Source organism: Suillus clintonianus (genome assembly GCF_016758775.1).
Source record: "Suillus clintonianus strain FC179 chromosome Unknown DEU56scaffold_2, whole genome shotgun sequence".
NCBI lineage: Eukaryota > Fungi > Basidiomycota > Agaricomycetes > Boletales > Suillaceae > Suillus > Suillus clintonianus.
The window spans coordinates 497,751-524,346 of NW_024539226.1; the positions used below are offsets into that span (position 1 = coordinate 497,751).

The following is a 26,596-nucleotide window of genomic DNA, read 5'->3' on the forward strand; positions in this document are numbered from 1 at the left end:
ATGTAGCATTTGAATTATAAATTTCTGGATTGAAGGCAGCACAACCGGGTGCCCACCACCATGATCAATGCCAAGTTCAACGAGTACTCTCAGATACTGACTGTATCGTAATGGATTATCCAGTTAAATCATATTGACGAAACTTCGGAGTCCGGACTCTGTACGGCACCTCACTAACTTCAACCATACACTTGGCCTGCATCTAATCACGCGCACACTATCCTTCGCAAGAATGAACTCGGGAGATTCATCGTCAGAAGACAAAAGCGCGGGCAGTCTTGCAGTAATCAAACAACTTCCCCCTGACCTCCTTCTCATTATCTTCATTCATGGGTCAGCATATACAACACAAGTTGTATGTCTCCCCAATTAACAACGTGCCACAGATTCAAGGGAACTGATACGACATTCGAAAACTTCCCTTCGAGGCTAGAGCATGTCCTGAAGGAAACCGTACAAAATCTCAGGGTGGAATGTGTACTATTCCCCGCATACGAGGTTAGGACATTATCTTCACGTTGCCGTTTAGGCGCTAATCAGGAGCCGTATAGACCAAAGGACAACTGGTGCGCGATCATCACCTCAACTTTGCACGCAGATGGAGACTTCCCTTCAGAATGCTGCAGTAGAACACTTCGCCGACTGGCTAACTACTCTGACCGTACAGAGAGAAGTCGCGGATGGCAAAGGGGGAGGAGCTGGGAAAGCCAAGATTGTATTATGCGGCCATAGGTGAGCAGGCCTTCAAGCATGATTGTTGTATTCCGATTGACCTTAGTCATTCAGTATGGGAGGGTTGCTTGCTGCTGATGCTTTACTGGCATTTGTGAATTCAAGACCTGACAAAGACGCTCCACTGTGGCCGAAGATCATCGCATGCATAGCCTTCGATACACCTGTGAGTTGGTTAACCGCCGTTATCCAATGTTCTATCACCGCTAACTTTTCGAAAGTACCTTGGCCTTCACCCCGCTGTATTCAAGAACAGTGCGACCAAGGCCGTAGAAATCGCCAGTACAGCACGCACCGTTGTTTCAGATGTGTTTTCATTGTTTGGCAAGAAAGGAGCATCATCGACAGGCTCTGGGCAACCCGCTCTTGCTATAACAGCAGCCCCCCATGCGGAAAGTGGTTGGGGAAAGTGGGCTCCTGCAGCGTATGCTGTTGGTGGAGCGCTGGTGGCTGGCGCAGCTGCTGGAACAGCATACTACCGCCGAGATGACATTGGTTCTGGATACAGCTGGGCTACTGATCACTTGAACTATGTTCGCAACCTCTGGGATGAGGAGGCTTTGCGAAAACGTATGCGAGATTTGATTGATGCACAGGTACACCTTGGTGTCATATTTCGCTCGTACGTCCACCAGAGCGACATTCCTTGGGTGTCTTTTTGACTTTTGGTTCATTCTAGATTTTACACCTTGCTTCCACCGGCTCCGCCTTCATTCTCGTCGCCGAGGACATTCGCCATCCTTCCTCAGCGGACATCTCGCATAGCTGCGCATTTCATTCCCGCAAGAAACAATCAAGCTGCGGATGAAGTTCAAGCGCACACCAATATGTTCAATCCAAGATCTAATGATGGCTACTACCAGTTGGGGCTCGATACGGCCAAGATCATTCGGGAAGCTGTCATGTCAGCTAGAGGTATTACTGAGAGTGACGATACCGAGGCTCGAAAGGATGTTGAAGCAGCTGCTGCAATGGAAGAGACGTTGCCTGACCAGGTGGGAAATGACGCAAAACCGGAGTCAGCAATGGTGACAGTAATTCGTTAAGTGTCAAATATATAGCTGTAAACTATTAGTCTGCCCCAGTTTCCTTCGTATTATTGCTCATGCTCGAACGTGAGCTGCATTGCATATGCATCTTCTCCATCGGCATCTAAAGAACACGCGATCAAATGACTAGATGACCAAGTTAGCTGGAGACTTACAGTACTTTTCCTCGATATTGTTGACAGTGAACCCAAGCGTGTCGCGATACAGGCTTAGTGCTGCACGATTCGACTTGCGGACGTGGAGAGACACGAATGCTGCGCGGTAGATGCTGCTCATAGCCTCCTCTGAAATAAAAGAATACATCAATGATTATTCTAGCTTGAACAAAAACCGAATTTACGTGATTGAAGCATCAATTTTTTGGCCAGCCCAAGTCGACGATATGATCTCATGACAGATATTGAGGTGACATGTCCATGAGGAACATGATTAGTTGCAGGTTGCCCTTCTGTCTCCTCAACTTCCTCCCTGCAATCTGATTAGACTACGGTGTCAGGTTGCGAAAAAGTTTGACGCACATTTTTGCTAGAATATAACCAACAATCCGTCCATTGTGGTCCTCGGCCACATACGAAAGTGAAGGCCAAGATAGCGCGTGATATAGATCTGGTCGCGACTTCCGTCAGTGGTCTGAAAGAAATGAGGCGAAAGACGCGAACAGTATTTCATTGTGTAGTTCTCGGGCAGGTTGTGCAGGTTGCAGGCTTGCATGCCTGCGAGATCTTCGACCTGGTGAAAGTGAGTGACTTGCGCGTCTTGGGAGGTTGCAAGCGTACCCTGACTGCGCGGATATTCATGTTGGAATGAAGTTGCTTCAGCTTCCTGACAGCGTTGCAGGGTAGAGCAAGTCTTGACAACCCTGGTGAGTGGTAACTGCCCTAGTGAGTCTTATACCGTATTGGTTGTGATCGTGAGAGCTACATCACCCGCACGGAGGCAGAAGTCTACCCAAGAACAAATCTGATTGCCTCCTACATAATCACTATAAGTACCATAAAACCTACACGACAGTGGTAGACGATACATGCAAAAGAACAACATCGGAAAACTGGCGTAATGGTTATAAATATTCCGGGTTTGGGGGTTACAACAAAAAAGTTGCGCAATGCGTTTGAAGGGAAGAACACGTGTAATTGTCCATGCTTGCTATGAACTTGTGGGTCTACTTACTGCGGATGTCGGGCCATTCAGCGCTCATTTAACGAGGCTGACCGCCATTCCCAGCTGTATCGCCAGTGCTATTTACATTCCCTTGGGCCCAGGCGTTTGGGACGTTCGAATCAGGGACCTGCCCATTCGAATTCGACCCGCGGCCGAAGAAAAAATGCTCAGCAGCGTGAAAGGTGTTTCGAAGGCTTCTCTTGACACTCCTGCCTCTTCCTTCAGAATCACGGGGGTCTGTCGGAGGGCTGAGAGCAGCCTGAACGGATTCCTGTAGCTCCTGGCTGCTGTGCGACGGAATATCGTACATGGGCTCAGTGCGCATGGGAGGCCATGGCACGAGGCGGTCGGAAGATCCCCCGGCCGGGGTTAGATAGTAGTTATTAGTCATCTTTGCTTGGTCTGTCATCAAAGTGTGACGTTCGGGGTTTTGTCCGAGGCGGAAATCAAAATTCGCCGAGTGCATCACTTGGGTGATGCCCTGGGTCGAAGGCCCCGCAGCGGCATTGAACGACGCCGTCGGGGTAAAACTGTGTCTTGCCAACTGATGAGGTGGTGGACCGATATGATCGATATTATCATGCTCTGTGCCCCGACCATGACCTATCTCCGCAAAGTTGTAATCGGGAGTTATGGCGCCATTACTTCTAGCAGAAGATGTCGGCTCTTGGTATGTACGGAAAAAACCCGCCCCGTTCGATTGTGTACCAGTACTGCGATTGGATGCGACGTCGCTCTGAGGGGGGGAAGTGGAAGTCTCAACGACGGGCTGGTAACCAAACATGCGAGATCGTCTCATAACGGGATTGGACGGCCCCGCTACGGGTTGCAGATTAAAAGCATATGACGCAGGCGGCGGTGGACTGTTAGCAGAGAACACAGCTGGAGCTGAGGCAATGGGGACATGGCCTGGCCGCAAGGTCATATCACGCTGCATCGCAAGCTCGGGGTGCTGCGAGATAGGAGTGATAATTTCTGGGTGACTCATGCGGAGTGTGGAGGAAGCTGGATGGGGCGCATGGTGGAAGTTATATCTTCCATCGTGCATAAAGTCTTCGTCAACATCGCCATCCATTCCACCCTCCATATCAGCATCCATGGCACCTTCAACGAATCCTTCGTCAAAGTCGTCGTCGTACTCCGTTTCATCATCGTCAGCGTTCATATCTTCCGTGATCGTATTGAATAAGTCCGTCAAGAAGCTTCTCAGTTTAGCAACGCCGCTGCCCGAGTAGACGCAAAAAGCCATCCTTTGGCTCATATTGAACTCCTTGAAGGACGTCAACAGCTGATTAGACATGATATCTGCATCACTGACCTGCGGAGGTTGACGACAGAACTGTTGCAACTCGGGTTTTCTGAAAGAAGGGATACCCGTCAAGCTCAGATGAGTGAGCTTGTGGAGCTTTTGCAGTAGGAAGTGAACGGCCATGACCGATATTTGATCGCAGTAGGAAAGATGAATGCGTTCTAGAGTACTGTGTCGCTCAGCAAGAGCGTATATTGCCTCGTCTGTCAGATTGCTGACGCGCACAAGACCAATTCTTCTGAGCTTAGGTAAGCTGGAGAGCTCGAAGACGGACATGTCAGTCAGAAGAACGCAGTCTGTTTCATGGAATCAAATTTTATTTCACAGCGAAAGCGAAGATGACACACTTGCAAAGTCAACATAACGCAGGCGGGTGCAGCACCGTGCAAGCGTCTTAATTGAGCGGTCCGTGATGTTGGCCGCATGTCCGAGATGCAAATAGTGCAGATGCTTGCCGAGAACACAAATATTCTCTACAGTCCTATCCGTCAATTGGATGCATTTCGAGAGAACGAGGTTCCGGATTTTTGAGGCATGGGAAATAATCCCGTCAACAGCATCATCCGTGATAAGCGCGCAGCCCGTCAAATCTAGCATGCGAAGGTGATCCAAGGGCCTTGGGATCACTAAAGGCGGAATCCCTTCATCTTGGCTCAGAGGAGCGGCTGGGAAAGGGTTATTCCGCGGGGTGACCTGAGGCTTGACTGGCGCTGGGAAGGCGGCATCGGTGAGCTCGACGCACTGGGATAACCTCATTTCACGCATATGTGTAGAGTAGGTCCATATGTCGCGGACAGAGATATCTGTAATGCGTTTGCAATTATTCAAGTCAATCTCCAGAAGGAGGGGGCAAGACTTGGCAAGAGCTGAAACAGGACCGTCTGTGACCTGATCAACGCCACTGAGTTTGACGCGACGGAGAAGGGGACAGCTGGAAGCTAGCGCATACACGCCGGCGTCGGTAACCAGTCTGCATCCTGCGAGATTGATGCCTTGTAGGCGTCTAGCAGCTGATGCCAGGCCGATGATGATTTGATCTGAAGTTTCGACGACTCCTGTGAGATCAATAGCGACCAGATTCGGTAGGCAAGGCAGTACGCGAAGAAGGGCCTCTTCGGAGATAGAGTTGCAATTTACGAGCGTCAAGCGCTCCAAGTGGTCGCACTGCGCTAAGCGGGAGAAAAGGGCGTCGGTAAGGTCGGCACCGAGGAATAGGAAATTGAGACGGCGGATGAAGCGACTGTAAGTGAAAGTCTGGTCGCCTCTACTAAGGACCCTCATCATTTTCACGAGGGTGGAAAGCCTGGTGAAAGTAGGGCGGTGCCATAGTAGCTCAACTGAGCATTCGCACCATGAGCGCGAAACTAGTAATGAATGATAGAGATCCCTGGGAGTATGGAGGTGTTTGAGGATATGAATGAGGACCTCTGGGGGAACTTGAGACATGGGGGAGTGTGATGAATCGATTGCCCCATCTGCGGAGTGATGTAGGCGAGAAGCCCATTGAGCGGGTGATACTACAGAGGAAACTGGACCACCAAAAAACAAAGACTTGTTTATATCGTCATCTTCATTCTCTGAAAGAGAAGTTGTGGACTGTGACGGTGAATTCAAGCGGTAAAAAACCCTTGAAGTCCTGGCGGATGGCATACCTGCGCTTGTGTATTGAGGAGGCAAGTCTCAGGCAGTCCGAGCCCGGTAGCCTTTGCTGACGAACTGCATGGGAATTAATTGCTTAATTTGTGTTGACGTCAGATGACTAATTTATTTCCTAATTTGGGTGTGACCTACAATAACTTTGAACGAATTAAGCCCCATTGCGCCTTGTGTTGGCTGCGTGCCTAGGCCTCTTGTCGCTGTCCTTACTCAATTTTCATGATACCCAACAAGCTAGACAAATTTGTCTCTAATACCGCCAACGTCCAACGTCCTGCTCCCCCTGTGCCTGCCCATTCCCGCCTTTTCAAACTTGCCGGAAAATTCAATTCCCGTGATGACCGCACTCGCTCAAAGGATACTCCACTGCCATCCCCAAACAGATCTACTAGTTCATCTCTAATATCCAACCCTGAATTTCCCCCTCCTGGTCCAGCTCATTATGCCGCTCGTCGAACTCTGTGGCTCACTCCAACAAAGGTTCACCACAGCGCTCCTCCATCCTCATCTCGTCAGAGGTTAGAGCAACTTCTTAATGAGCCGGGTGCAGTAAAGAATGAACAGGCTTGGAAGGATGGAATTGAGAAAGTCTGGAAGGGTCTTGTAAATGGTGGTCGTTTGAAACGGAGCCTTCCCCTGACTCTCGTAGTAAGTTCACCATTATCTCAAAATCCTCTGTTATCAGCTTACTTCTACTCTCTTTCGTGTCCAAGATTAAAGTCATCCATGCTGGTTGGCTCAGAGATCCTGATACTTGGCCTTCTGGCGCAGTAGCCCCAGATTCAGATCAGGATCCTGCAGCAGACCAGCCTGGACCTTCATGTCCGGTTATCATGAACCTTACCTCCCCCAATACCACCTCTCAAGGAGTGCCCACTGAGGGCAATGAAATCAACCCTTCTGGACTTGTGATAGCTGCAACCTAAGGTGTAGGATGGTTGTATCTCTGAGTCGTCTTGGAATGAACCAATTCATGTATTACGTGCTCTCCGGTCAGAACTATGTATTAAATGCATTTTTACTTCTTACCATCCAATGATTACAAGAACATCCGTGCGACGTTTTTGAGATACATGCAAGGCAATCGCTGCCCAAAAACATACTGGCAGAGGACTGATCTATCATGCCTACACGTCCTGAGATGTTCAAGTCCGCGATGGTGGTGACACCTGTTATCCAGTCAGTTAATAGTCATGAGTTGTCTATAAAATTCACATACCAGTATAACGCCATCTCCCCGAACAAACAACATCTCCATTTTTCTCTTAGCCACCTAGAACGCCATAGCTAATGCCTCAGTTACCCAGCGTCGGACTTCAGACTCACTTTGACCGTTCCCTGTCCCTCCATACCACCTTCGATGGGATCGACGATCATGATGGTTTCTTCAACATCACTCAGAATGAGATTCATATGACCATCATAAGCCTGTAAACGAAAATATTTCAGTACATGCGAGTGTATGAATTATATCGAGTCGACACACATGAAGCACGCCAGTCAACTCACGATCCCCCCGTAACTTCACGAAAACACGTTCGCTGAGGGATAATCTGATGAGGTCGAATGGCTCCTGGATGCCCGACGATGAAGGATCCATTGAAGTGCAGGAGAGATTAGGTAAGCAGTAAGTGATCTTTCGAACTCAGACAGCTTGCTACCCAACTCCTTCTTTCGCCAATACCAGTACTAGTGACCTCGCCATGCCGGTACGTCGTATCATTCTATCTGGTAATAGCTATTAACCGCAGTGTAGAAACACTACTGTGACTATTGTGATGTTTTTCTCACTCATGACTCTGCTTCAGGTGTGTTACTTTCTTGCTAATAACCAGATTTCCGTTCTGAAGCATCACATAGTGCGCAAAGCTCACAACAGCGGAAGAAATCACCTGGCAAACGTCAGAGACTACTATGCATGTGAGTGAGAAGTTCTTTTGCACAATAACAGGGTACTGATACACGATATCAGCACTTGGCCATGACAAAGCACAGAGCATCATCGATCAGATCACTGCGGCGTACGAGAGTGGAGGCGGCCCTCCTCCAGGAGGGTTCGGGTTTGGTCCTCACCACTTAGGTGCACCCCCACCACAATTTCCAGGCCCTCCCATGGGCTTCGGTGGTCCACCCGGAGCATTTCCACGTAAGTATCTCCAAATGTCGGTTTACCCTGAAACTGAATTTCTTTACAGCTCGCCCACCTTTCCCTCCCGGACCCTTCCCGCCTCCAGGCATGATGGGACCTCCACCCGGTGCTGTACCACCTTTCCCTCCTAGTGATGGTATGCCACCTCCTGCAGCAATGGGCCCTCCTGGCGGCTTCCCAGGCGGTACGTCGTTCTCTCCATGTTATCAAAAGTTGGAATTAAGCAAACGATAGGTCCTCCTCCATTCCCTCCGAATGGCCCTAATGGTGGGGGACCAGGTGGCAGCATGCCGCCCTTCCCCCCACATGGTAACTTTGGGCCACCGAGTAACAGCCCACCCCCACCCAACCAAAATGATCCTAATGCGGGACCAGGCGGTATGCACCCTGACAGACTGAGAATGATGGCTAGCAGGTAATTGTTGTTCATCGTCAATTCGGTGTCAACTCTGTGGTGGGTTGTACGTTTTCTAGTATATTCCCAGAAGGTAACCTATAGTTCCTTCTCTGTCTTCTCAAATGTTTTCAGTTTTTGTGTGTCGATCTACTAGTTCTATACCTTGATCGACCTGATCATGGAACTGAAAGTTCTGTTGCACGTTTTTGACACTGAATATTTGAGACCACATGTATCTTACCCTTGTGCTCTTTGCTATCTGCCTTCTGGTGAACATGATCGTACGCCTCGACTTTTCCCCCTGCGTTGTGGCAGAGGTTTGATATCTATAGCACTCTGAAAAGAACTTCTGTAGCAAGGGCAGTTGGTATTGCTGGAGGTTCCCCAGCTCACTTCAAGGGTAGCAGCCGCTGACTGCAGATTAATTTGTCTGTCCACGACACAGGTCTCACTTTACCTGTCAATTTCTAAGTTCCATACTGTTCATGTTAGCGCTCGCGTGCAACTTACATACTGATCTGTGTAAAAAGTGCTTGACCTTCCTTTTATGGAAACACCATCCTTGCAGTAACACCGTCAAGTGCACGAACTGTGGTGCAATCATGGCAGTCTCAGCGTCCGACATACGCAGTGCACTATCTTTACCAAGCTCTTCAACACCGGTTCAATCTGCAACACCAGCTCCCAGAAAATCTCAAGGTCAAGTCACCAAGAAACCTGAGGGAATTTCCCGAGAGCTCTATGCACTTATTGGACCCTCCGCGCCTTCTCTTGTAGCACATTTAGCTAAGCCACGTCTGAAGCAGAAGCCAAACTTTGGGTCCGGTGGAAAGGTCAAGTGGTAAGTCTCCTGTTACACCCCCGCATGTGTGCTCAATAACATGGCGCATGTAGGGAATGGAGACCTTTTAGGAATGGTGCACGCACCGATTCACTGCAACTGGGACGTTGGGCCAAGGCAACTGATGATCCCGATGCAGGTGTGTGCCATAGGGCCAACGCTGTACAAATACTGAAACTTCGACGCACAGAATACCACTTTACGAAGTATAACGTGCAATCACAGTCATATACCTACTCACAAGAGGAATACACGCGTTTACTCGAGGGCAAGTATATTTCTCGATATACTTGCGTCACTTAACTTCTTTATAGATAAAGATTGGACGAAGGACGAGACGGATCATTTATTTAACGTTGTGCGAGAGTATGACACACGGTGGTATGTGGTACATGACCGCTATGAGCCTCCACCAGACGCCCCAACACGCTCTCTTGAAGTGAAGTACAACAGCCTTTGCAGTTGCGCGATGCTGACTTGCAGCAGGATCTAAAGGACCGGTACTACAGCGTTTGCAGAAAACTCATTCGGAACAGACCTTGGGCAGGTGATGAGGCGAGCAAGGCTCAGCTTCTCAATACTTATCAGTTTGACAAAGGTCCGTAACTCCTATTTTTCGGTAGTGAGAGATGTGAGAGCCTTTTGCCGCATTGCAGACCGCGAGAGAATGCGGAAAGACTATATCGCCAGCCTCGAGGACCGTACACCCGAGGAAATCGCCGAGGAAGAGGCCCTGTTCATCGAACTGAAGCGGCTGGAGCAAAACGAACGCAAATTCAAGAAGGAGCGCGATGAACTTCTCCGCACGTTGCTTGGCATTGACTCTGGACTTCCTGACATAGTTGCTGAAGAAGACGGACTTTCTGCTCTATCTGCGGAAGGATTCAAAAAGAGAAAGAAGAATGCAAATGAAATTGAAATACCGTCTACACCGTCAAATATCATTTCTCTAGGACCTCCACCGCCAAAGAGGGCTCAGTCAGCGAAGTCAGCAGCTTATGGTATGTCGATTTTCGATACAAATACTAATCCCGAAGTTCATTCTCCCGCTTTAGACGCGCAACATTGTATTATCAGGGTTGAACCTCCCGCTTCATCAACAACGAAAATCACTCATGTTCCCGTGCACCTTCGCTCCTTTAAACTTCCCGCACCGAAGGCAGCAATATTACCCAAGGTCACCCAGGCTCTTGCTGAGCTAGGCATCAACCATACACGATTGGTCATGCCTACCCGTGAAAACTGTGCACGACTAGAGTCGCTGATCGAAGCGACCACTGCCTTGATTGACACGAAGAAAGTTGTAGATCGTGTAGAACAAGATATCCGAGTGTTGAGAGTAAGACTCGGGAGAGCAAGTGAGGGTGCTGAAGAAGATGGGAAAGAGGGAACACCAATGGAAGTTGATGGAGGCGCAAGCGGGGGAGCAGATGCTGATGCCGATGCCGATGCTGAGGGTGAGGTCGATGGCAGAGCACAAAGTATACTCAGCACACGAAGCGGCCGAGGACGCAAACAGGTTCGTTGCTCTTCTCAGAATATTGTCGACGCCTATCTGAATCCCAGGCTCAGTCTCGCCGATCAATGTCCGTGTCATCCATCGGCACTTCAGCATCCGCGCGAGTTGGTAAGAGACAAAAGCGTAGCTGACAACGTGCATACTATGTCGTTACATGATAAAGACCGAGTCATGTTTGCTTGTAGAGGCTACACAAGAATAAATTTGATATAAATCCTCCGAATCTCATTCAATAGATGAAGCGCATCAGAAGCACTGCTATTCACGTCTGTGTGAATCGCAACACGAAATTGACGATGATAGCAACTGTAGGGGAATCAGGCGATATCGAAACTGGCAGAGCAACAACTAGACTGACTGAGGAGTGCGGAGCATAGGATAGTCTGGTTTAAAATTGTTTAGCTAGATACTATAGGATGCCTGCCGAAAACTCACAGGTCCAAGTCGGTCGTCGTAAGGTCCTCGCCCTCCCTTGCGTATAGAAGCGGCCCTCCAATGGTACGTATACAACGCATAAATCATGACGGACATGGCTTCAGCCAATCAATGAAAATCATCCAACCGAAATGTTCAATACAATCTGCGAGCTTACCAACGACAGAGAACATTGCTGCACTAATCCTCCCAACCTGTGCAAAACAAACGGTTAAATCAAGCCCGATTATCAGAAGGAGCTAGCTAACGTACTTTGTCACCAAAGTTCAGCAGCCCCACCGCAAGACCACCGAGAACAACAGTGAAGTGGAGCCATGATAAGAAGGTACGCTCGTTGGCGAACGAGACCTTGGGTTCTACGCGCACTGGGAGTGCGATGCGCTTTGAAGCGGTGCGCTGGAGCAGAGGCTGGGTCGACATCAAGTTGATTGAGTGGCTGGAGTGAGTCGGTGGCAATCAAAACTAAAATCCTCTACTACTTACATAGACTTCCGTAAGGGGTTCTAGAACTTTGTTACCATATTAGGAAGTCAGTTCATTGTATTGGTCGGACCTTTCGATTTGAAGCTCAAGCTTAAGCAGTACTACCGTACCGCTGAGCGCTCGCGGCATCACTTCATCTTTCATGCTTTTTCTGGCGGAATCCCATGGACGTCTTCCGGTAGGGGCGACCACTTTCAAGTTTCCCGTATCCACGAAAGTGCTGGGCACTACAAAGATACGCGGGCATGGTGGACGTTTGAATCCTGCTTTACAACTAGAGGAAGTCGTATTCACTGCCTATTATCCTGCGGACGTAAAGGGAAACAATATTAAGAAAGGCCTGGACTGGCTTCTCCGGTCAGTATCGGAGTTACCCTGTCAGCAAGTCAGGCTCACAGTTCTAGTCCGCTAGTCCACTGCGCGCATCTCTACATGGGTATGCTCGTTATGCAGGCAGGTCTTGCAACTTGTATTGTGCTATATAGACATCTGATTGAGCACCTTTACCAGGGGTTTCCCCTTGGTTCCTGTGGCCTATCGTGTATCTCTACGGTACCCTGTTGAAAGTGCAAATTTTAGCCGCGGAGCGAAATACAACAACTAATTCAGGCTGTTAGATTCCAGTTTATTCGAACGCACCTCTTTTGAGGCAGCGCCCCACTCCATCTCATGGATATACTAGATCTGAATCCCAGCCTTGGCCTCTTGTTATATTCTCACACGGTCTGGGCGGTAGCCGGACAGCCTACAGGTATTTATCGATGTGCTGAAGCACTCAATCAATCTAAGATTGTGCTATAGTCAACTGTGCACTCGTCTTGCATCCTCGGGACGAGTAGTTCTAGCCGTCCAGCATCGTGATGGCTCAGGTCACGCATTCATTCCATCGACTACTGGACTTGGACTCTACGTCAAAGAGAAGGACTTGATGTATGTATTTTAATTTGAATATTTTTATTCGTTGAGAGAGTGAGAACTGAGTGGTTTTTCCCAAGTTGGACTTCAGATGATGAAAATACGATGGACAAATTTCGAGAGCAACAGCTAGCTTTTAGACGACATGAGATATACCTTGCATTCCGCAGCTTTAAACAATTAGTTCAAGATGGATACCAAGGTTCAAGCCATGGTTTACAGACCATAGACGACAAAACCATTGACTGGTCTTCGTGGACAAGCGGGGACGATTCCAAGGCAGTCGAATGTGACAAAGACGTCCTCCTTGCTGGACATTCATTTGGCGGTGCTACTGTTGCAAGTGAATCATTTTTTACAAACTGTGCAGTGATTTACACTAGCTAAGCAGTTCACAATCCTTTCTACGGACCCTCCTGCCGACGTCTCCGCACCTATTCCTGTGCATAAAGCCTTGATCTTGGATCCTTGGCTGGAACCGATCCCCTCCCCTGGCCCATGCCCACCTCCGCAGGGACCAGGTGATGCTTTGCCGCAGTTGCTTGTCATCAACTCTGAGAGATTCAGCCTCTGGAAGGATCATTTCACGCGACTGATTGACGTGGTGCAAGCCTGGGAGCCCGAGAAACGGAGAGTGCTGACAATCTGTGAGTTTGAAACCTTCGCATTCGGTGTACATCAATCACGCAGGAGTTTATCTGACTTGCGCTCGCTGCAGTACGCTCGCAGCACGACTCGTTCTCGGATTTTCCTCTCCTTCCGCTTGTTTCTCGGAGAGCTGCGCGCATAGTAATGGACAGGATTATGGAATTATCAGAGGCATTTATAGATGGTGATGTAGACACGTTTGTGGACGAAACTGCGACTAGGAAGATGGAAATTCGTAAAATTGGGAAAAAGCCAGACGGTTCACCACAACGACAGTTTGTGGGAGAGGTCGGGGATCTCATAGCCCATTGAAACAAATACGTTAACTGGCGCCCATAGTCGCTCATAGATAATCAAATTGACTATATCGGTTTACGTTGGAGTCACTGATTGTAACCTGAGTCAGATCTAGGTCCGTGATGTAAGTGACGTTGTAGAAAACTGTAGTACTAGAACCACCTTGTCCTGATTATCGCATCCTCCCTACACCTGAAACCTCCACTGCTGATTACACCTGCCCACGGCAGTAGGCCTAGGACTTGTGGCGATTCTCCGAACCTCATCTAGTAGTCTAAGGACCCGGCCGTATAATGGCTCCTCCCAAGTCTGATCCTGCGGCATCAGACACTTCCATCCCTCTCTTTAAGTCTATAGGTCTCTCCCAGGCCAAGGCGGCAGAAGCAGCAAAGAACGCCAAAAGCGCCAATGTCCTCCACAATCTGATCGTTTCATACGATCTTACCAAGGCTCACCTTGATGAAAAGCAAGCTACGCTCGTCACCGCCCTCGCTGGCCAGCTGGCCAAGACGGAATCTATAGAACCTAGCGAACAAGACTTTGCCGTCAAGGCAATCTTGCAGGGGAAGCTCAAATCCGTTGATCAGGTCAACGGTGAGTTCTGTCATGCGAAATTTGCATTTACCAGTGACTGACTTATGTGCAGCTGCTGTTAAGTACCTCGAGACACATAATGCGCCCATCAACGAGCTTGAATTCGATACAGAGTGTGGTGTCGGTGAGATACCTTCATCATGATGCATGGTCATTGTATTGATCTAATGTTACAGGCTTCAGCATTACATCCGAAGAGCTCTTTAACACAGTCACGAGTTACATCCGGGAGAATGCCGTCACTGGCTGGCCTTACCTTGGTTCCGTCATTAGTGGGGTCAAGGCCAGCCCAGCTCTTCGATGGGCGAATCCCCTTGAAATTAAGAACGCCGTCGAGAAGGCGTTTACTGAAACCTTTGGTGTGAAGGAGGCTGCGAAGCCAAAAGCTAAGGTATACTACATTCCTTGTCATCTTGTTTACTGCTCCTGATTTCAGGGTGCAGGAACCTAAAAAAGAGAAGGCTCCGCAGCCAACGGCAACTGCATCAGAGACTGGTGCTGGCTCTAGTTCATCCAATAGAAAACCCGTTTTTGAAGAAGGCTTCTTGGGCGCATTGCACAAGCCAGGAGAGAACCCCCAGAACAGCCCCGAACTTCGTGAACAGCACCTACGCGCGACTGATGGACAGGTGTGGACACGTTTTCCACCTGAACCAAACGGCTATCTGCACATCGGTCATTCAAAGGCTATCTTCGTGAACTTCGGTTATGCCGCGCACCACGGAGGGAAGTGTTATTTGCGCTTCGATGATACCAACCCCGAAAAGGAAGAGGCCAGATATTTTGAGAGCATAATCGAGGTCGTTCGATGGCTCGGATTTGAACCCTGGAAGATAACCTACTCCAGCGACTACTTTGATCAACTATACGAGCTTGCCATCGAGCTCATTAAGCGTGACAAAGCTTATGTCTGCCATTGCACTCGTGAGTGTATCATTTTCCTGCTTTAGTCTATCCACTGAATGCGAGCTGCCCCACAGAGGAACAGATTAAAGCTGATAGGGGCGAAAAGGTGTCAGCTCCTAAAGCCTGCGTGCATAGATCACGGCCGATCCAAGAATCGCTGGATGAGTTCAAAAAGATGGCTGATGGTTATTATCGACCCAAGGAAGCCAATCTCCGGATGAAGATGGATCTGACGGATGGCAACCCTCAGATGTGGGATCTCACGGCGTACCGTATTTTGGATGCGGACCACCATCGCACCAAGGATAAATGGAAGATATACCCCACCTACGATTACACACACTGCCTCGTGGATAGCTTCGAGAATATCTCGTGAGTCCCATAGCGCCATCTTGCCATTTTTTGTTGATTGACATTCAAATTTTCAGACATTCCCTGTGTACCACGGAATTCATTGCTTCACGCCAGTCATATGAGTGGCTTTGTGACGCTCTGGACGTGTACAAACCGCGGCAATCAGAATTTGGTCGTCTTAATCTTCAAGGGACGATCAATTCGAAAAGAAAAATTCTCCAGCTGGTAGATGAAGGCTACGTTAGTGGATGGGATGATCCTCGTCTCTACACCCTCATCGCCCTCAGAAGGCGAGGCGTACCTCCGGGCGCGATTTTGTCCTTCGTCAGCACATTGGGTGTCTCAACGGCTGCCTCAAACATCCAAATTGCGCGCTTCGAACAAACTGTGAGGCAATACCTGGAAGGCAGTGCACCGCGTCTCTTCATGGTCATGCGTCCTCTCAAAGTCGTAATTGAGAACGTCCCCGATGACTACCTTGTAATGGTGGACAAACCATTCCATCCCAAGAATCCCCAGCTCGGATCTTCGCAGATTCCATTTACCCGCACGATTTACATTGACGCAGACGACTTCAGGCTGGAAGACTCAAAAGACTACTTCCGCCTTGCTCCTGGAAAGAGTGTTGGCCTATTCCAAGCACCTTACCCGATTACATGTACATCGTACAAGACTGATTCCACCACTGGTGAGGTGACAGAGGTATTCTGTCGTCTCGAGGATTCTGGCTCCCCTCCGAAACCAAAGGCATATATCCAATGGGTCGCAGAACATGCGCCTTCTGGAAGCCCTGTTCGTATCGACGAAACAAGAATATTCCACCCTCTGTTCGAGAGCGATAACCCGCTCGCAGCCGTCCCTGACTTCAGAGCTGACATCAATCCTAACAGCATGGAGGTCGTCAAGGGCGCCATGGTCGAAGTCAGCTTCTGGCCACTTGCAAAGCGGTCTATCGCAGACGCTCTCGAGGAGGCTCGGGCGAGATCAGCTAAAGCCAAAGCCATCCAAGGTGCGGGCTCCCGCGACGCAGACACCCCAGAAGTCACACCAGAGCAGCTTGTCGGAAAGGAGTGTGTACGATTCCAAGGTCTGCGTGTCGCGTACCTTGCAGTAGATGCGGACTCTCGCTTGGGTGCTCTGGAGGAACCCTCAGATGTTACTCCAGGAATTAGGCAAGGCGATTATTTGGTACTCAACCGCATTGCAAGTTTGAAAGAGGATGCTGGAAAGGGGATGTGAAATTTACATGACCAGTTACGATAAGAAAGGATCGTTAGACCTATGTAGCAGTCGGATTTCAGTATGTACGACCAATACTCAGGTTGTAGATCTCGGTGCGACAACGTGTTGTCAAATAGATAAAATTATCACTGCTTACGGGGCAGCTGTATATATACATTATGTCGCGACCAAGGCATGGAGATTATAGATCTCTTTGCGTACCACATAGTAGATGTCGGAAACGTTACCTTCCAACTCCACTTTTCCTCGACCTGTCTTGCGGACGGCAACTGTGTCTTGTGAAGAACTGGAGGATTGATCCCGTCTCGCCCCAGCGCCGCAAATCAGTACACCCTCACCAACCAATTCAGCCTGAACACCGACCGATGCTAGTCGGCTTTTAAGCGCAGTCAACTTGAGCTCCCCTATCATCGTCGAACGCGGTAAAATCTGAATTGGCCGAGAACCCAGTATTCGTGGGGTATGCAGTACGATTGCATTCGGCGTCGGTATCGCTGGCCCCACTGGTTCCAAAATGGGTATGGTGGAGCTGAAATGACTAGCAACGCGTCCGGTCACATAACCCACTTCGTTGTCTTCGAACTACCAAATGTTTATTCATATGGACTCGAAATTAGAGGAGTGGACTTACCCTTGACATTTTGATAGTGTTCAGTAGCTCATCACTCAAGGATATTGAGAAACTATTCGTGTGTTGTCCTATCTGCACCGTTTCTCCGACAGATGGAGCGTATATATCTCTCGTCATGGACCGAATGTTCGCGCAACTGTCAATAAGAGCGTCGGCAGCGGCAGCCTGGGCATGGACGACAATCTACCCGAGTAACGTTAGCATATAATATGCCAGATCGATGTAATTACTGACCATCTTTCTGGGATTCACTTGGGGCACAATCATCTTCACTGCGCGACCATCGTTGAGACCTTCCATATCAACAAAGAGAAGTCGACAAGCAAGTTGTATCTCAACCTCTGAAGTGACAAACTTCGAAGGAGGTTCACGAGGGGCCTTGCATTAGGCTAGTCAGTTAAATGATCATTCATTCCACCTAAAACCTTTACCTCAGTTTCACCTTCAGCCTGATTTCGTCTTGCATCCCTGGTTGCCTCGTCGTCTGCTTCATTTTCCAATACTTTACCTTTCCTGAGCCACATGCCAACATCAATAGTTTCGCCATATTCATCCACCCTCCGTTTCTTTTCGACATAAGGAAACATACGGAAACGGTGAGTCTGGCCGCCAGCGCTCTTGAAGAATGATGTTGCTTTAGAGACGTTCCCCTTGAGGTAAATGTCGAAGGAGAGCAGTTGTTTCGTTAATCCCTCATCAATATCAAGCCCCCAGTCGGCATCGTCCTCATTTTTGGGAATTTTCCGTTTTCGCGGCGAACCAGTTGGAGGATTGGAGATTTCGTCAGTATCCATTTGACTTTCGTCCAATGCGCGTTCGACTTCGTCTTCTTCATCCGAGTCTGAGTCTGAATCTTCGTCGCTCTCGTCTTCGTCCGCTTCTAATATGCGTTGATTACGAGCCATAGTTGCTTGATGAGCAGTTTCTCTGTCCTTTGCCGCCTTCTCCTTTGCAAGGAAAGCCTCCAGCTCTGTACCTTGAAGGGGAACCTTGGAGTTTATCTAGACGTAAACAGATTAAAAACGTGCCAGGTAGGTGCAAACTGTGCAAGTTACCTTCAAAGTCATGGCCCCATCCATCATGACGTTGCTGCCAATTCTGCCTTTGTCCCACTTGTCATCACCTCTCTGAGAGTTATTCCATTTATCAAAAAGGATACGCCCCAGTGTGCCCTCTTCGCCACGACTAGTCAGGAGGACCACATTGTCTGGGACCGCGGCGAAGTCAGAGAATAGTAGTCGCGAAGGTCCGTGTGAAAGTGAGGCAGGGACAGCAAGGATCAGTTTCGGCTCCTTAGATGAGTATGTTTGTAGAAGGGATTGTGGACTGGGAAAGAACTCCAGATACCTGCACAGGGCGATTTTAGTCCATCAGCTTCTACTTTCGAGTTTCGCTTACTTGAAGCGCAATGCAAATGCTCCCAGTGCCTCGTCATCTCCATCATCATCACCGCGTCTCCTCCTAGTACCTCCAGTTCTTCCGCTTCCATCAACACCAACGTCTTCTTTACTCACTGTCCCGCCAAGCCACTCCATCATACTCCGGACGAAGGTCAGCATTTCACGCCCGTTACGCGACAATAGACAGATGGGAAAGCGGAAATCAGCATATTTCCAATGCTGATCGAGTAACACGAGGAGCTCCAGAAGACGCGTACTTGAGTCGCAAGGAAGTAAAAGAGAGGAGCGGGACGACAACGTTGCGCTTATGGCATCTGTCCACCAATAACATCAGCACGAACCCATTCAAGCTGGATGAATGTTCGGACCTATCAAAGCAGCGTCGCGGTCCTTTCTTCTACTCGTGACGACGTTCACGCGGTCGGCGTCTGTAATGAAAAGATCTGGTCGGGCAAGGGGTTCGAAGACACCACCTGCTGCGGGACGGTAGAGAACAGTGCCATCTATATGTCGCTCGCGCATGTGATTCAAATTCACAGCATAAACAATCGTCCCAGCGGAAGGTGATCTTATTTTCCATATGGTTCCACCCAACGTGTGCCCCGCTGCGAATGGCGTGATGGTCAGACCTTGACACTTTCCTGAAAGTTGGGAATATCAATATTTCGCCCATAATTGATTCATAATTAAACGTTACCTTGTAGATGGGTAGGCTGAGAATATCTGAGAGTGTTTACCGCGTCAAATGCTTCATGTACCTCTTGAACGGTAGCGACAAATTTCTTGGGCTCATTCTTCGACTTTGGCGAACTTGGTTCTAAACTCTCTGCCCCTTCTGCAACCGTAGACTCGCTGTTTTCCTCCTCCACAACGTCAACTTCTTGTTCATCTCGAATTCCCTCCACATCTTCCATTGTTGCAATGCGAGCCATTGCCTGGACTGGAAGTGTAGTATAGCATGGGGCTCTGAGATCCCAATGACAGTATGCATAGGCGTACAAGCCGGAATGTGCAAGGTCACCATGAGATATCAGAACCAAGTCGATCTCTGGAGCATACCTGGGTGGCATTAGATAGTGCAGGTTGCATTTTAGCTATCACTCACTTTCTCACTATATGACAGTACTCTTCCCAATGATAAGTCACTCCATCCCCGAACTCGGATTGTGTTTCGATATTCTCGGGGTTCCAGTCAGGTGATCCACAATCGAGGAGAATACGAATATCGTCAACCTGTAGCAAGTACGCAAGTGGAACAGTTCGAGATGACCGGGCTGCACCAGAAAGAGGTGTGAATGTGATCATTTGGTATACAGTCCAATGTCACTTTTAGTGTACTTGTTGGGTGGTGCACCGGTGAGGGCTTAGTGAAGCGGCCGACCAAATAGGAAGTTCTGTGAGCGTCTAAAGGCTTTGCTCAACAACGTCCAAACAACGATGAGTGCAGCGAGACCGTTCTTCATCATGATGGAGTCCGACCCCGGATGGTTATCAGTTGGCATTAAGCTATGGCAGCTCAGGTGTCGCCAGCCCACAACCAGGTCCAGATCATTTGCGCAAATTCAGTTCTCGATTGGGTGCCCACTACCGTAACCCAGTGCCCAAACAAAAATATCAGTATATTCTGGCAATAATCGCATACTGCGACTGAAGACTAGCATTATTCAGGAGGCTGTTTATATGTCGTTGCAGGTACTCTTGATTTCGTCCTCTTGTCTATGTACTTCACGCAACATGAACAACTCAGTAGCTGCATAACTTAGTGACTCAGGACTGGCACATGACCGCTGTTGAGACTACTCCATCGACCTCGACCGTCTTCCTTAGCAATGAAAGATGCCGCCATGGCCAAAGCTTTCAGGCTTATTTTTGCTCAGGCTTGGTTTACTTATATCCCTGACGTCATTGGGTTGCAGTGATGGCGATGAATCTTCAAGCTTCATGCACATGGCTGACTCGGACTCGTGGGCGTGGTAAGGGGGTGCGCACTGCGTTACGACTACTCAGTGTCTGCCCCTTACCCTCTGGCTTGCTCTTTGTACGACAATGACAGTCTCTACATTCTCAGCGGCAGTGCATATCACTCCAAGTGCGTTGGACCGTCTTCTCTGACCCGTGCAGTCCTTGATGTATATCTAGCTGTTATCAAGACCCTTTATACCCACGGAAAACGGAAATCAAGGAAGCTGAAGGACAAAGATGGGCAACAAGAGGCCACCGATGACATTTTCTTTGATGAGTACGTCTCATTGTAGTCAACATTATCATTCATTGATGTATTCCAGAGCGTTTCACATCGTTAAATCCTTCATTCTTCTGGGCACAAAGAATACCGTGGAATCTCTCCAAGCATTGTAAGGTGCAATTAATGTTTACCGGGTCCTTCATTCACCGTGATCCTCCGTGATCAGCACAAATACTCATGTACCTGCTCCGCCTTGGACCGCTGTTGCCCCTGTGCGCGTCCCGCTGCATTCATGCAACCAGGCGGCAGACCTCCTGACACAATGGTTTGGGCCCGAAGACCTTAAACGCGTTGTCGGAGGTGAAAAGTGGTGGCAAGTGCGTGGTTTAGACGGGATTGATGCTGAGTGGATTGCCGAGAAGTCATATTTGCGGCCTGAAAGTGTTCACATAGATGCTGGGAGGGAGTACAGTGAAGAGGAAAAACTTGTAATATCGATGGAGCATTTAGAGACCACCATGGTGAGTTTACCGGTCTTTATTTGTATACTTTCTGACTCCCGTAACAAAGCTTTACATTCATGGAGGTGGATACTTTTGGGGCTCAATCAGTGAGCAGCAATCCGCTTTGTACATACCTCCTGACTTAACCTGGTCTTTAGATACCCATCGTTATCAAATCATCAAATACGGTACGTTTCTGCCATCTTTACTTATCCTCTCCAAGCACGTAAAATTGGGGGGCGGGCGTTTAGCGTCAATTACCGGTGAGGTTCGACACCTTTATAGTGTTCATTTTATATGGTCTTTCTTTCCAGAAAGGCTCCACAATACCCATGGCCATGCCCTCTACACGACGTCCTCGCAGCATGTGAGTTGATCATTATTTAGCTCTGAAATCGAAACTGTGAAGACCGAGTTTTTCCTATATAAAGATCTCTACTTGATTCAGCCACCCCCTGGCGCTGTCCATAAACCCATTCCTGCTTCAAAAATCGTCCTCGCTGGCGATTCAGCAGGTGGCGCATTATGTCTCACAATGCTCACTGTACTGCGGGATTTGGGTCAACCGTTGCCGGCGGGAGCAGTACTCATCAGTCCGTGGGTAGATTTGACACACAGCTTTCCTAGTATTCATACGAATACGGCCACGGTGAGTTTTGAGTATGGCGCAGGATCTTCGTTTCTGATTCGGCTGGCAGGATATCATACCTCCTCATGGGTTCATCAACAAACCCTCTGTGTTGTGGCCAGTGGATCCAATCAAGGAAGGGGGGCGCGTTAGTCGCGCACGTTCCGATCCACAGCCGAAGCTATGTCATACGCACACTCCTTGTGCTGATAGAAATGTTGCAACAGACACTGCCCAGGTTCCTCCCAATGATACTGAGAAGCTCGGTGATTGTATGCCTGCTGGTTCCAAGCAGGAAACATCAAGTAGCCCCGCGTCAGGCGTTCCCGTGAAATCTCAGGAGAGAGCTCCGGTTCTCGATCGAGGGAAGGATTATATCGCTGGCAGAAGACACGAGCGAGACCAGGACAAAAACAGAAACCGAACTTATACGATGCTTATGGATGATCTTGCCGGAAACACTGGGCACAGACCTGGCTTGGATTCAATCCCTAATCTAGATGACATTGAATATTGGCAGCCCAACCCCCCGAAGGTGCTCATGAAAAATCCTGGAGATGTTCCGTTGGAAGTACGGTCACAGATCCAGCACTATGCTACCACAGAGTGAGGCACCTCTCCATTCAGTTCTTACATTTGTTGATGGTCATTATCCGCGAAGGCAATTGTCGCATCCGCTAGTCTCACCGGTTCTTCAAGCTTCGTTAGGCAACCTCTGCCCGCTGTACATTTTAGCAGGCGATGGGGAAGTGCTTCGCGACGAAATCATATATCTAGCGCATAAGGCGGCCAACCCAGCTGAGTACCCTGTACGAGAGGGTGTCCTCAGAGACGGATCGAGGCAGAAAGAGAATGCGCGTAAATTTTCTGCGCCCACTAAGGTCCATCTCCAGGTGTATGATGGTACGTCACTCCTCTCCCTCATGACCCTCTGTTGAACCGAGGACTCCAGGAATGTGTCATGTTTTGACAGTCTTCAGCTTCACGAGCAGTGTGAGATAGCTATGATCTTATGTCCCAATTGCTGACGAGCCGAATAGGCAGACTATGCTTATCATTCTATTGCGGAATTTGCGAAACATGTCACTCAATGTTCGGCAGAGCACCTTGACAGAAATCCGTTTCCTGACTCGCGTCGACCATTAACGGAACCCAAGCCCAAGACATGCTCCGTTGACAAAGCGTTGATGAGAAAAGATTCAGCGAAGGAGAAGTTCAAGTCCTCGCCGCAACTCTTACCTATAGCTTTGGGGCACTCACCAGAATCTGCGGAAGAGTCGCGCATCCTCGTTCACGTGGAGAATGAAGGGCAAACAACACAAGAAGTCGAACCCGGGGAGGTCAAGCGGCAAACACCAGGACCTGATGCACCGTTGCACGCCATGAGTGACTGTTCGGTGAGAAGTTGCTCGGCGGCTTTCCTATCGCTCAAATACTCACTTTTGACAGGGAGACACGCTAATGATTCGCGAGCGCGTGGATATCCATGGTCGAGTTCGCTCTATGGAGCCGAAAGAGGCTATTCCAGCTCTGCAGCTTAGACCATCAGAGATTGGCATTATTAAGGAAGAGACTCTTTTCAAGTGGCTGGAAGGCCAAGAGGAGTGGGACAGGCGTTTCAAGTACCGCGCAACCAAGGTAATGAAGAAAAGGAAGGCTTTCGAAGCGATGTCCAACTCGATTATTAAGAACGCAAGGCAACGGGGCCTCCTACTGGCGGGAGAGAGCAATGATCTTGTTGAGAGGCTGACAGTTGGGGGATCGAGTTCTGCACATGGGCTCATTCAAGAGGATCGAAGATGGGGGCCGCTAGACCTGGGGGACGAGCGGCCGCCACCTACAGCGATTGCTGCGAGACGAGACACGGTGAGTAAGCTTTGTTACTTGAATCTTGGTTTTTATTGAACATCTATAGCGAGAAGCGCTTGCTCTGCTTAAGAAGAGCATTTACCACACGGCGCCGGCCACACACAAGACTATTCCGAGAGTGAAAACAGTTATCCCCGCCGCTTTTAATCCCAATGATGCCCCATTCCGACCACCTAGACAGTCGGTCTCAGAGCAGCAGGTACACAGTGGTATGCGGTACATTCACGGACTGAGGATGTGGCAGTCCATTGTGAGGTAAGATGACATTCGGTTTCCCGCATGTCAGCACTCTAATCAAGCTTTAGCTACGTTGCGCGCAAGGCTGCTGTGAAAGTCGTGGAGGACACGCGACGCGTAGGAAATGGACTTATGGAGGTTGGAGATAAGGCTGCTAGCACTGTGAAGGACACAGTAGGCAGTGGAGAGGAGTGCAGGGTTGATGATCGCGTTGAGTAATAGGGACAACACATGTTCACCAATCTCCCATAGAGAACCGTTCTACTAAGTACTTATGGGGAGGCGTGAGAAGGCTTGGCTTAAGTAAGCGCCATGTGTTTGTCGCACTTTTAACCCTGCGCCCTTTGATCTGGACCATCACCCCATCCTCGCCCCCGTCCAAACCAGTAAGCTTTTTTCGACGCGTCTTTCCGTGTCGCATGATGCTGATATACCCTCCTCCTACTTTTTAGCTAAAATCATCCAGAAATAATGCGTGAAGTCATCTCTGTCCACGTCGGCCAAGCCGGTGTTCAAATCGGAAATGCCTGTTGTAAGTGTCCTGTCACTTTGGTCATGTGCAATCGCCTTTGTTATTTTTATTTCAACATTCGACGCGTGTTAGACGCATGCAATTCGCCGCGATTTGACCCTATGAAATTTTGATTGTTGATTATGTATCATTGCAGGGGAGTTGTACACCGTTGAACACGGACTCAGCGTAACTATCTTTCATGGATTCTGCGCGTATTTACTCAATTTATTATTATAGCCTGACGGTCGTCTGGTCGAAGGATCCCCTTCTGCCAACGATGGTGGCTTCAGTACTTTCTTCTCGGAGACGTCCTCGGGCAAGCACGTTCCGCGGTCACTCTACATCGACCTGGAACCGAATGTGATCGATGAGGTCAGAACGGGTACTTACAGGAGTCTCTTCCACCCAGAGACCCTCGTCACTGGCAAAGAAGATGCCGCCAGCAACTGTGAGTCCTTCATCGCCGTCGATTTGAAATGCAGTTCCCTATATTTGGTGTGTCCTAGACGCCCGTGGTCACTACACTATCGGCAAGGAACAGATCGATGTGGTTATGGACAAGGTTCGCCGTCTTTCAGACAACTGCAACGGTCTGCAAGGCTTCTTCGTTTTCCACTCGTTCGGTGGTGGAACGGGATCTGGTTTTGGTGCTCTTATCTTGGAGCGTCTGTCAACCGACTACGGTAAAAAGTCAAAGCTCGAGTTCAGCGTGTACCCCGCTCCAACAATGGCTAACTCTGTGGTTGAACCTTACAACTCGGTGTTGACGACGCACACGACCCTGGAGCACTCCGATTGTTCATTCATGGTGAGTTTACGTGGTTCTTGCAGTACAAATTTCTTACCCTGGGTTTATAGGTGGACAACGAGGCAATTTACGACATCTGCAAGAAGAACCTTAACATCTCGTCTCCTGGCTTCACGAACTTGAACCGATTGATCGCACAAGTTGTTTCGTCCATAACGGCATCTCTGCGCTTTGATGGCTCCTTGAACGTTGATTTGAACGAGTTCCAGACCAATCTTGTTCCGTGAGTTCAGTTCATGCTAGTATCGTAAGTTCACATTTAATCCCCCATTCAGTTTCCCGCGCATCCATTTCCCTCTTGCCACCTTTGCACCTATCATTTCAGCGGAGAAGGCACACCATGAGCAGAATTCTGTTGCCGACATGACCTTCTCGTGCTTTGAAACGGGAAGCCAGATGGTCAAGTGCGATCCCAGGGAGGGCAAATACAGTAAGAGGCGCCATTAATTGCGGGTCGTATTTTACTCATGCGGCCACAGTGGCCTGTGCTCTCCTATACCGTGGTGATGTCGTGCCTAAGGATGTCAACGCAGCTGTCAGTGTTATCAAAACGAGGCGTACGATTCAGTTTGTTGACTGGTGTCCCACCGGATTCAAACTTGGTATCTGCAATGAGCCACCTGCTCACATCCCTGGCGGCGACCTTGCCAAAGTCTCTCGTAGCATGTGCATGTTGTCAAACACCACTGCCATCTCAACCGCGTGGAGTCGTCTCGACCACAAGTTCGACCTTCTGTACTCGAAACGCGCCTTTGTGCACTGGTATGTTGGCGAAGGTATGGAGGAGGGTGAGTTCTCGGAAGCTCGCGAGGACCTTGCTGCCCTCGAAAAAGACTATGAAGAAGTTGGCATTGACTCGGCTGATGTTGAGGAAGCTGGCGAGTACTAGATGCACGTAATCCTCCTGTCGTCCTCGTTCTCCGCAGTTCATTCCCGCATAATTTCTTTACCATTACCATTACCATTGCCATCACGATTTACGTATAACGTCCATTATATCCCGCTTATCCTCAGAGGTTTTTACGCACTTTACTTGGAACATGAAATTACGGATCTCTTTTATCAGTCTATTCGGAACCCAGGGATGTAATGCACGAAGCCTATCAAGCGCCGGAGGGTCCGTGTCGTCTCCAG

At 49.1% G+C, this 26,596-nt stretch overlaps 12 protein-coding genes across 12 annotated transcripts; 7 read left to right on the top strand and 5 right to left on the bottom strand.

The window, feature by feature from the left end:
• The first annotated feature begins 1 nt into the window (after position 1).
• On the top strand, positions 2 to 1,843 carry DEU56DRAFT_225034 (uncharacterized protein). The gene is made up of 7 exons (XM_041345159.1): positions 2 to 333; positions 387 to 498; positions 552 to 566; positions 617 to 732; positions 787 to 898; positions 954 to 1,354; positions 1,412 to 1,843. Exons 1-7 carry the CDS (start codon positions 233 to 235, stop codon positions 1,776 to 1,778), a joined length of 1,224 nt encoding a protein of 407 aa, XP_041215194.1. The 5' UTR covers positions 2 to 232; the 3' UTR covers positions 1,779 to 1,843.
• On the bottom strand, positions 1,797 to 2,712 carry DEU56DRAFT_225013 (silencing group B protein). Its single transcript, XM_041345158.1, has 6 exons — positions 2,558 to 2,712; positions 2,441 to 2,510; positions 2,300 to 2,387; positions 2,122 to 2,249; positions 1,937 to 2,065; positions 1,797 to 1,884 (listed from the first exon to the last, which is right to left on the bottom strand). Exons 1-6 carry the CDS (start codon positions 2,576 to 2,578, stop codon positions 1,829 to 1,831), a joined length of 492 nt encoding a protein of 163 aa, XP_041215195.1. The 5' UTR covers positions 2,579 to 2,712; the 3' UTR covers positions 1,797 to 1,828.
• A 267-nt stretch (positions 2,713 to 2,979) lies between these two features.
• On the bottom strand, positions 2,980 to 5,697 carry DEU56DRAFT_723451 (uncharacterized protein; the record flags this gene model as incomplete). The annotated part of the gene is made up of 3 exons (XM_041347770.1): positions 2,980 to 4,212; positions 4,261 to 4,547; positions 4,599 to 5,697. The coding sequence occupies 3 exons, from the start codon at positions 5,695 to 5,697 to the stop codon at positions 2,980 to 2,982; spliced, it is 2,619 nt and encodes an 872-aa protein (XP_041215196.1).
• A 630-nt stretch (positions 5,698 to 6,327) lies between these two features.
• On the top strand, positions 6,328 to 6,713 carry DEU56DRAFT_701609 (uncharacterized protein; the record flags this gene model as incomplete). Its single annotated transcript, XM_041347321.1, has 2 exons — positions 6,328 to 6,555; positions 6,621 to 6,713. Coding segments are annotated over 2 exons (321 nt in total), but the record flags the coding sequence as incomplete, so codon positions are not given.
• A 339-nt stretch (positions 6,714 to 7,052) lies between these two features.
• DEU56DRAFT_906390 (like-Sm ribonucleoprotein) lies at positions 7,053 to 7,507 on the bottom strand (the record flags this gene model as incomplete). Its single annotated transcript, XM_041356818.1, has 4 exons — positions 7,053 to 7,076; positions 7,127 to 7,180; positions 7,234 to 7,335; positions 7,394 to 7,507. The coding sequence occupies 4 exons, from the start codon at positions 7,505 to 7,507 to the stop codon at positions 7,053 to 7,055; spliced, it is 294 nt and encodes a 97-aa protein (XP_041215198.1).
• A 29-nt stretch (positions 7,508 to 7,536) lies between these two features.
• DEU56DRAFT_766082 (U1 zinc finger-domain-containing protein) lies at positions 7,537 to 8,813 on the top strand. The gene is made up of 7 exons (XM_041351066.1): positions 7,537 to 7,616; positions 7,664 to 7,715; positions 7,768 to 7,827; positions 7,880 to 8,053; positions 8,103 to 8,240; positions 8,291 to 8,510; positions 8,586 to 8,813. Exons 1-6 carry the CDS (start codon positions 7,611 to 7,613, stop codon positions 8,473 to 8,475), a joined length of 615 nt encoding a protein of 204 aa, XP_041215199.1. The 5' UTR covers positions 7,537 to 7,610; the 3' UTR covers positions 8,476 to 8,510; positions 8,586 to 8,813.
• Positions 8,814 to 9,008: 195 nt separating this feature from the next.
• Positions 9,009 to 10,944, top strand: DEU56DRAFT_969325 (uncharacterized protein; the record flags this gene model as incomplete). The annotated part of the gene is made up of 8 exons (XM_041359409.1): positions 9,009 to 9,294; positions 9,348 to 9,433; positions 9,485 to 9,562; positions 9,609 to 9,733; positions 9,781 to 9,892; positions 9,951 to 10,295; positions 10,350 to 10,813; positions 10,861 to 10,944. The coding sequence occupies exons 1-8, from the start codon at positions 9,056 to 9,058 to the stop codon at positions 10,942 to 10,944; spliced, it is 1,533 nt and encodes a 510-aa protein (XP_041215200.1). The 5' UTR covers positions 9,009 to 9,055.
• A 131-nt stretch (positions 10,945 to 11,075) lies between these two features.
• Positions 11,076 to 11,668, bottom strand: DEU56DRAFT_723492 (vacuolar transporter chaperone 1; the record flags this gene model as incomplete). Its single annotated transcript, XM_041347774.1, has 5 exons — positions 11,076 to 11,119; positions 11,172 to 11,196; positions 11,249 to 11,346; positions 11,406 to 11,442; positions 11,501 to 11,668. The coding sequence occupies 5 exons, from the start codon at positions 11,666 to 11,668 to the stop codon at positions 11,076 to 11,078; spliced, it is 372 nt and encodes a 123-aa protein (XP_041215201.1).
• Positions 11,669 to 11,807: 139 nt separating this feature from the next.
• On the top strand, positions 11,808 to 16,786 carry DEU56DRAFT_969326 (tRNA synthetases class I, catalytic domain-containing protein). The gene is made up of 14 exons (XM_041359410.1): positions 11,808 to 12,088; positions 12,144 to 12,184; positions 12,242 to 12,297; positions 12,349 to 12,482; positions 12,533 to 12,661; positions 12,727 to 12,989; positions 13,030 to 13,293; positions 13,365 to 13,582; positions 13,900 to 14,185; positions 14,238 to 14,309; positions 14,362 to 14,576; positions 14,629 to 15,109; positions 15,166 to 15,463; positions 15,520 to 16,786. Exons 1-14 carry the CDS (start codon positions 11,874 to 11,876, stop codon positions 16,682 to 16,684), a joined length of 3,837 nt encoding a protein of 1,278 aa, XP_041215202.1. The 5' UTR covers positions 11,808 to 11,873; the 3' UTR covers positions 16,685 to 16,786.
• Position 16,787: 1 nt separating this feature from the next.
• Positions 16,788 to 20,092, bottom strand: DEU56DRAFT_766099 (beta-lactamase-like protein). The gene is made up of 9 exons (XM_041351067.1): positions 19,824 to 20,092; positions 19,416 to 19,777; positions 19,087 to 19,359; positions 18,717 to 19,032; positions 18,374 to 18,665; positions 17,750 to 18,319; positions 17,553 to 17,696; positions 17,319 to 17,501; positions 16,788 to 17,269 (listed from the first exon to the last, which is right to left on the bottom strand). The coding sequence occupies exons 1-9, from the start codon at positions 20,021 to 20,023 to the stop codon at positions 16,844 to 16,846; spliced, it is 2,766 nt and encodes a 921-aa protein (XP_041215203.1). The 5' UTR covers positions 20,024 to 20,092; the 3' UTR covers positions 16,788 to 16,843.
• Positions 20,093 to 20,606: 514 nt separating this feature from the next.
• On the top strand, positions 20,607 to 24,471 carry DEU56DRAFT_936926 (uncharacterized protein). Its single transcript, XM_041358823.1, has 16 exons — positions 20,607 to 20,807; positions 20,858 to 20,957; positions 21,004 to 21,072; positions 21,130 to 21,424; positions 21,474 to 21,513; positions 21,565 to 21,594; positions 21,630 to 21,669; positions 21,721 to 21,773; positions 21,838 to 22,055; positions 22,105 to 22,640; positions 22,696 to 22,937; positions 22,987 to 23,027; positions 23,075 to 23,431; positions 23,484 to 23,900; positions 23,950 to 24,158; positions 24,209 to 24,471. Exons 1-16 carry the CDS (start codon positions 20,765 to 20,767, stop codon positions 24,357 to 24,359), a joined length of 2,841 nt encoding a protein of 946 aa, XP_041215204.1. The 5' UTR covers positions 20,607 to 20,764; the 3' UTR covers positions 24,360 to 24,471.
• Positions 24,471 to 26,580, top strand: DEU56DRAFT_225440 (Tubulin/FtsZ, GTPase domain-containing protein). Its single transcript, XM_041345161.1, has 8 exons — positions 24,471 to 24,526; positions 24,593 to 24,672; positions 24,809 to 24,840; positions 24,892 to 25,102; positions 25,161 to 25,462; positions 25,513 to 25,685; positions 25,738 to 25,892; positions 25,942 to 26,580. The coding sequence occupies exons 2-8, from the start codon at positions 24,612 to 24,614 to the stop codon at positions 26,349 to 26,351; spliced, it is 1,344 nt and encodes a 447-aa protein (XP_041215205.1). The 5' UTR covers positions 24,471 to 24,526; positions 24,593 to 24,611; the 3' UTR covers positions 26,352 to 26,580.
• The last annotated feature ends 16 nt before the right edge of the window (positions 26,581 to 26,596 follow it).